General features: G+C 28.2%; 2 protein-coding genes across 2 annotated transcripts; one reads left to right on the forward strand and one right to left on the reverse strand.

The window, feature by feature from the left end:
* Window positions 1-927: 927 nt before the first annotated feature.
* LOC119670623 lies at window positions 928-1,684 on the forward strand. The gene is made up of 2 exons (XM_038080955.1): window positions 928-1,050; window positions 1,113-1,684. Exons 1-2 carry the CDS (start codon window positions 981-983, stop codon window positions 1,661-1,663), a joined length of 621 nt encoding a protein of 206 aa, XP_037936883.1. The 5' UTR covers window positions 928-980; the 3' UTR covers window positions 1,664-1,684.
* A 2,869-nt stretch (window positions 1,685-4,553) lies between these two features.
* Window positions 4,554-5,351, reverse strand: LOC119670622. The gene is made up of 2 exons (XM_038080954.1): window positions 5,261-5,351; window positions 4,554-5,195 (listed from the first exon to the last, which is right to left on the reverse strand). Exons 1-2 carry the CDS (start codon window positions 5,300-5,302, stop codon window positions 4,593-4,595), a joined length of 645 nt encoding a protein of 214 aa, XP_037936882.1. The 5' UTR covers window positions 5,303-5,351; the 3' UTR covers window positions 4,554-4,592.
* Window positions 5,352-8,484: the final 3,133 nt, after the last annotated feature.

An 8,484-nucleotide genomic window follows, 5' to 3' on the forward strand; every position in this document is an offset into this window, starting at 1 on the left:
ATACATTTCAGAATTTGAGCCTTTTAGGAGCAAAGTGCTCCAATCTCAATACGTTTTGGAGAACGTACGTTTTGGCAGTAAGCAATACAGCCTATTTTATAAACCGTAATTATCACACCTTCGGATTTTAAGGCATGTAATTTTGTAAGTACTGTTAACAATTATTATAAGATAATAGGTATAATAATGAATTAACATTATATAGCCTCTATGACTTATTTCATGTTGGTTATTTTTGGTAGCAAATTGTAAGTGAGCATATCTACATTTCCTTTTAAATTTAGGCACAACCGAAAAGTAACAATAAGGAGTAAAAATACGAAATTGGCAATACTGATGTGACAGTCTACATAACATGCATTTTCGGCATAACGTGAAAAAGCCAATTTTGACGTGCCCGAGTCGCTCTACATATAAGGACCCCAACTAATAAAACATTTAAACTATTTCTATTTTTTCATTTGTGAGTTAAAAATAATGACATACATATGACATACATATTTTCATTTATGAAAATGTGTAATAAGGATGCATATACACACATATTGTCATAATAATGAAATATATGGTATTTAGAATAGAACGGTTATAGGACTTGGTATCACTTTCTATGCAACTGACGTCAAAAAAAAAATGCAAATAGTGGTATATTTAACATGTCATTTCACACTTTGATCTCACATTGTGGGGTCTTTCATCTATTAACAGTCAAAGAAAGATGTACCAAAAATAAATTTATTTAAATAAAAATTAAATATAATTCTACAAGTTTATAAACATTTAATATTAAATATTATGTGATTGATAATAATTTTAGTTTAATGATAACAGTCAATACTTCATAATTGAAGTTTAGAAATGAAATAAATAGCCATTATATTAACAATGTCAAAAAATATATTTGCAGTAACTTGCCAGAAAAAAAAATAATTTAACAAAATTAAAAAGAATTTAAGGAACAGAAATCCTCACTGATAATAATGAATTCTTATTATAAGAAACTATCATCTTTAGCTGGTACAAATGCGATTGGTATACATACGATTGAAGGTAAGTCACACATTTCACATACGTATATTTCTAGCAACTAATAATAATTTTCTATTTTACAGGTATTATCTTGGTTATTGAGAAAGGCGTTGATACTTTACTAGATATTCCATGCAATAGCCATGAAGTATGGGAAATCGATAAGCAGCTAATGTGCGTAGTAAGTGGTCCAAATAACCAAATTCCTGACATAAATAGATTTATCCATTTTATACGTGAAAAAACCGATTCTGTACTTGATTTGGTTAAATATATATCCGAGTATATAAAAATAAACACTCAACATTTGTCGATAATTATGGCTTCAAAAAATTCAACTGGTACATTGGGATTATGGCATATAAACAGAGGTGCCTCATTTAGACTTATTTGTTACACTGCAATTGGTCCTAAAGAAAAGGAAGCAAAGGCATATATGATGAAACACTACAAACTCAACTTGAACTTTAAGAATGGAATGAAATTAGCTTTTCGTACTATGATACACATAATTGGTTGGGAAAAATTCAAATCTTTTAATATTGATTTTGCACGAATTACAAACACTGGAAACGTTTATATAAATACTTACGCCGACAATGAACGCTATATACGTGAATTCATGGGTGCATAATCATAATAATGAATAGAGTTTACATCACTGAAATATATTAAAAGTATTATCAAATATAATACATTTTCAAATTTTTTAAATTTTTTGTTGAAAAGTTAAATTTATTTAATTATTTTGAATTATTTTAAAAAACATCACTTTAACCATTAGTAGGATCTATTTAGACTGAGTGGAATATTATAATACTATTGGAAAACTATCAGATAACTAAGAGCCATTAAAATATTATGGTATAGTTCACAAATTCTCTATTTTTATATTGGAAAATTAATCTTCAAACCAATTCGAGTCTCTAAGAAGCCTAATCGTTTGTTTCGAACAAGCTTCGTATTATATAGTTTACTTAAACCACTAAGAGATTTGAATCCTAAATAACTGTGTTCTGCGTTTGCGAAGAATATGCACATAAAAATTGCATTTCTAACAGCGGAAGAGTTTGTCAACATTTAATTTATTTATATATGTAATCTGCAGATCTCTGTAGGAAACCTCCCAGCATACAGACATCTCCCGTTGATATCGAATCTTCCAATTACTATCCAAACGCTTGAGTTGTTTAACGTTGTAAGAAAGTGGTGATTACACATATTGAAGTGAAAAGTAGATATTGACATAAATCTAATGAAGGCAATCGGTTTTTTAGTGATGAGATCAAGCATTGCCTTACTAATATTGTGCTTACTAATAACAAATTAAGCTCCGTGAAAGGCTTTCCAAAAAATTGTATCTAAACTACCAAAACTTTCAAACCCATTAATGTAAAATAAGCAATTAAGTATTAAAATGAAATATATTAAATTAGTTATTAGATATTAAATATTAATATTTTTGACTGTATTGCCGGGTGGAGTGACGACCCTGGCGAATATTATAAATTTACTTAGATTTACTTTCTAATATGTTATTAACTTTAAATTATTTTTGCAAACTATTAATTTTTAATTAATTATTAATTAATTACTAATTAATTATTATTACTACCAATTTGCAACAAGTTTTTTGTTTATTACCGGGATTAGGTCGTTTATTTAAAAAATAAAATTATAATTTTTTTTTAATTTCAAATATTTTAAAATTTATTAGATAAATTATTTCTGTTAACTTTATTTGTCATAATATAATTTTTAATAATTTTTATTTTTTAAATGCTATTTTTAGTATTTGTCTTGAAAATAATTTTGCAAACATTTTGTTGAAGTATTATAACTATTTTTTCTGGTTCTTTAAATATTATTATAACAAAAATATTTATTTTCTGAATCAAATCAATTTTGTAAATATTTTTTTTTGTTTTTGTTTATAACAATAATATTTACCTTACACTTAACACCTTAACGCTAATATCTAAAAGAACGCAGCAATGTAAATGTAATTGTCGCAGTGTTAATTGCCTGACGCTTAATTAATTATAATTAATACTTTTATGCAAAATATAAAATAATTACACATCTAATTACATTGTAAATTTACCTTTGTGACTAGTTCCTCCTCGGGTTCCTCATTATAATTTTGCTCCAAAAATGGAAATGCGTTTTTGCTCAAAATTGAGTTAAATTTTGTCATATTTGCAATTTTATTTATCAATTTATATAAAAATACTCAAATAAATGAGAAATAATTTTAATTTTAATTACAGATTAAAATAATTTGAACAATTATGCCGTATATTGTCATTTTGCTTATCTTTAATCACAGCTGCAAATGTTTAAATTTTAATTAAGTTCAATATTTGTTAATTTAAAATAATTATTATCTTAATTAAATTACTGCCTTACAGTTGAATAATCGAATTTATATAAATCACGTAGTACTACTTTATATAAAATTAACTGAATTAATTATATAAAAGAATTTATGACCGTTTGCCATAAAGTTTAAGTCGCGACTGCGGGTTGCTGGCAAGATCAAGCGCTCAGTGTCAGAGTCAGAATCGTAAACTCTCTAAAACTGGCTTAGAGTTGCGTTCGTAAAATAGAATAAAAATAAAAACTCGAAATAAAATTATAATATTTTTGATCATTTTATTTAGTTTATTTACGTTATAAGTTGTTAAAAGCCAAGCTTAGTGGCTTGACATGTCTAAGTCTATGTTGTTAGTAATTGAGTTAGAAGCTTTTAACGCTTGAAGAAACTCGGAGTGTTCAGAATTAAATGAGTCAGTTTTTTATTTATACAACTCAGATTTAATAAGAATCTTTTGAAATGAGCTTAAAAGCGTTAGAATGAATATTTTGTGATCACTTCGTTAATTAAAGCAAAAATAATAGGTAAATAATGACTGTCATTTTCGTAGAATATTTTTTTATAGTTGCTGCTGAATATTCAGTGTTAGATGTTAAAGACAATACAGAAAACATTCCATTAAATATCTTACATTACAATGTTCATTGGACACTACTAACCCTAGTATGCTTAGAGAAGCACAAAGACAGAATATATGGAATATTTAGTTTTAGATGTTGAAGACAATAAGAGTTTAATAAATTATCCAATACTACAATGTTTATTGGACTCTACTAACCCTGGTATGCTTAAAGCAGAAGAAAGACAGAATACACAAAATATTCAGTTTTAGATGTTAAAGACAAAAAGAGTTTCATAAATTATCCAATACTACAATGGTTGTTGAACTTTACTCACCCTAGTATGCATGAAGCAGAAGAAAGACAGAATATAGAGAATATTTAGTTTTAGATGTTGAAGGCAATAAAAGTTTAATAAATTATCGAATACTACAATGTTTATTGGACTTTGCACACCCTAATATGCTTAGGGAAGAAGAAAGATAGAATAAACTTCGTGAATAGTAATAAGAATCTTAACTTTTCAAATATAAGTGCTGCGATCATATCCATGATTAATGGAAAAAAATTATTTATGGTACAAAAAATTCGCTATCAAATTAATTTATTATGACAAATCAAACAGATTAAGCAGTCATTTTAACAATACAACTGTCAATACTGGTGTGTACATTATTCAAATCCTCGACGGCCTTATCGGAAGCAACATGGGTGCAGGAGTCAGCATCTGTGAATACAGCTGGTACACGCACGTTTTTGCTGTCATTAATGACTTTCATGGATTTGCGTGCATTCTTCATGTATAAGCCACCCTTAACTGACAACTTAACATAGCAGGAGTTTTTAAGTACTGGATTCTTGTAGTTTCTGCATTTTTGGTAAGTTCTTGCAACGTCTATGCCATCGAAAACAATTTGTTGAGTAGCAGCATTAACGTCAATCATTATTTCAGCAGAAGTTTTAGCAGCGACAATACCGCATACATTCATTTCATCATGCATGGTGTTGACAACAGCCTCAACTACTTCATTCTCAGCAGCTACACAGGTATCGCTCTCTTCACGACGGGACTCAATACTATCAACGGCTTCCTCAACTTGATGCAAAGGATCTACAACAATGTTTTCATATTGATGTTCCAATGCAACTCCAGTTTGTATAGCTGAATTCTTAGCATCATTGATCATATCATTTACGAGACCTTCATAGTTCACAACTGCACCATTGACCTATGTATAGAAAAATCTATTAGAAACTTTAACCGATAGATATTTTGATTTCTTTTAATATTTACAGTTAAAAGGCATACAGCCAAAATTGCAAGTACGAATTTCATTTTTTCTTGGTGAGAATAAGATTTTCCTTTATTTGCTAATTTATTAGCACTACTCTAATTTTTTGACAAATCATGACTTTTATACTAAAATATGGGTTTTAACTTATCGAAGAGTAGTTATTTACAAATCTGATAAGATTTAACACGCTTCTAATCGTACATCGGATAATCATTTTCGGCAAAACCAAAATTTTGCAAGAAAGCATTTTTTATGACTTTTATTGAAATGATTTTTATGATTTATGATTCTTTTTCAATTTTTTATTCGTAAATAACTAAAATTAGTGCACATATATTTTTAAATAACGTCTTAAACCTTCAAAGTATCTAAAAGAAAATTATTATTTCGTCAATCTAGAGGTACAGTGAAGTCACTGCAAATCAAATATTGTTTCTGACAAAAAACAAAAGTAATGTAAATATTATATATTTTTAAATGATATTAGAAAATGGATCTCAATATTCCGATTATATCAAAGTGATTACATTTTCAATATAAACCTTTAAATGTTAAAAAATAAAGGACTTCAACTTTCAGCTAGGGTGTATGGTCTTTATCTAAAAAAAAATGACTAAATTTACCTCCATTGTGAAGCCCCATCATAAATTCCAACAAATTTAATTCCGTTTTGAAGTCCCGGAACTTAAAGGTTCATTGATAATGATCGTTGATTCTTAATACAATCCTTTAAATATAATAAAACAGATGAATGGCAATGTAATATTTGAAGTGAAATACCAATCTGTAAGTCGATAGATTCTCGTTCGATTCTCGATTTTTACAAAATCCTACTTAGTTTAACTCCTATGTAAACGGTGCTTCGCTTAGGTTTAAAAGCGACATTGATACGCTAAAGATAAATAGCTCCGTATTAAAACAAATCAGCGTGAGTTATATTACTGTACAAAGATATGTTGATCTTATATTATGTTCCAACTGAATATGTTATTTAGACCTATTAGCAAAAGCTGAAACTTAAGATCGTTAAACCAATTTTAAGTATCTCGACAATACCTGTAGAATGACTCCTTGATGTGTGACTACTTTAACATAATGTTGGAAACGATAATTTGAGCAACAATTTTAAACCCCAATGGTACAATATTCTACAAAAGTAAAATATGCGTATGTCGATGATATTGATATCATTGGCCTGAAGAACCGCGCCGTCAGTCACAATTTCCAACTTAGAAAAACAAGCGAAGGAAAAAGGTCTTGTATAAATAGGGACAAAACAAAGTACTTTCTATCAAAAAACAACATGTTACTTTAAACTATTATAAATTCGAAGTTGTGAAAGGCTTTGTTTATTTGGGAACCAGCATAAACACCAAAAATGCCAAAAGATATTATTTCAAACTAAGTAGGCAATTGAAAATTAAATCCCTCTCTCGGCCAACAAAAATCACGCTCTACAAGTCTCTTATCGTGACTGTCGTGCTGTATAGTGCAGAAGCTTGGACAATTACCAACAGTCAAAGGAAGGTATTAAGAGCATTAAGAGCAGAAAAATTCACAGGAAGATCTATAGTCACTTACGTGTTGACAACAAGTATCGAATGAGATGGAAAGATGAGCTGTATGAAATATACCGCAACAAGGCATAGGGGCAAACCGAAGCTGAGATGGAAGAAAAACGTGTACGAGGACACCAGAAAGCTGGAAATTCTGAATTGGAAAACAACTGCACAAGATCGAAGCAGATGGAGGCAGGTTGGACACTGGACTGTAGTGCCAAATTAGAAGAAAAAGTAGAAAACTATATTAACAATTATATGTATACTAATAAATAGATTAAAGTAGCAAAAAAAGAGTAAGAAAATCTTGTTAATATCCTTTTCTTTTTATTCAAATAATCAAAAATAAATTCATATAAATATTTTGAATTAAATTTTTAACCATTTTAGGTAAAAATGTTTGAAAACCATTAACTTTACATTTATAATAAATAATTTTTCACCATAGGTAATCTTGACTACTTCAGAGTTTCAAAAGTTAGTACCTTTATTAAGAGGCACTTCATTTAAAATTAATTATTACCAATTACAAAAACCTAACAAATAACAGGTACTCAAAATAAGTAAAATACATAATTTATAACCACTGTACAACGTCTATAATTAAAATGAGGCATTAATCCATTTTTAAACCCATTTCAGAACCGATAACGATAATCCGAATGCGCACTTCACCCATTTTAATAGGCAATAAAGCGAAATACTTCTGATATGCGAATAAATGAAATATTTGACGATATCAGTTTGGCAAATACTAACTCATAGACACAGACTAGTACTAAAGAAGACTTTGGATTGATATTGCAAGATACTTCAGTTAAATAGATTATTATTCAGTAATTTCGTAAAATTATTAAAAAAAAAACTAAAATAAATAAAAATATACTTTTTGAAAAGTCATAAATCAAAATAATAAATAAAAAACCTTTTACTTTAATTGCTTGTTTACCTTGTTTGGTACTCAAAAATTAACAAAATTAACAAGTTTTAATTCATGAACCCAAATGAACTAGTCGAGTATAAAGTTTTCACTGATTAGAATGTCTTACTATAGTGTTCTAAAATTTTAATTAATTTTTTTAAATTTTAATTCAAAATTAATTAAAATAAAATAAAGAGGTTTTTTCAAACAGTAGTGAACTACAAGAACAAAAATTTTTATTTTTTATATTATTTTAATTAATTGAATTTTTGACTGACCATACAGCTGTTTCGAGTATTGTTAAATACCCAACATCAGTGGTCTTGGAAATAATTCTTGTATTTAATTATTCGTAAATAATTATTTTTGAGACTGCAAATAAAAATATAATAACCGTAATAATTTATTCTAAACAAGATTATTATTTATTTTGACACACAAATTAGATATTTTCAAATTTGCATGTTGTTGGTGCTGTTGTTGTTATTTATTTGCATTGATCTTAATAGTATACGAAACAATAAAACTGCATTTACCTCAAAAGTCAATTGCCGCGTAAAGTGTTAGATACTTTAATGTAAGCTCAAAACTATCTTGTGCGAAACGCAAATATTTTAAGCCTGCATTTGAGTTGAGTTTGATCCGGTTGAGTGACCCAACTGACTAACGCTGCTTATATAGTAGAAAACTGCCTGCATTCAAGGGCAAATTTATTTGCAGCTCAGTTAAATAATTCAAGTGC

Source organism: Teleopsis dalmanni, chromosome 1 (assembly GCF_002237135.1).
Source record: "Teleopsis dalmanni isolate 2A chromosome 1, ASM223713v2, whole genome shotgun sequence".
NCBI classification, from domain to species: domain Eukaryota; kingdom Metazoa; phylum Arthropoda; class Insecta; order Diptera; family Diopsidae; genus Teleopsis; species Teleopsis dalmanni.

Bases quoted from the DNA above. Each gene is read 5' to 3' on its own strand.
- LOC119670622 (XM_038080954.1), bottom strand. From the start codon at position 5,302: ATGAAATTCGTACTTGCAATTTTGGCTGTATGCCTTTTAACT. The intron at 5,196-5,260 runs GTAAATATTAAA...TTCTATACATAG, and splicing joins TGGCTGTATGCCTTTTAACT to GTCAATGGTGCAGTTGTGAA.
- LOC119670623 (XM_038080955.1), top strand. From the start codon at position 981: ATGAATTCTTATTATAAGAAACTATCATCTTTAGCTGGTACAAATGCG. The intron at 1,051-1,112 runs GTAAGTCACACA...TCTATTTTACAG, and splicing joins TGGTATACATACGATTGAAG to GTATTATCTTGGTTATTGAG.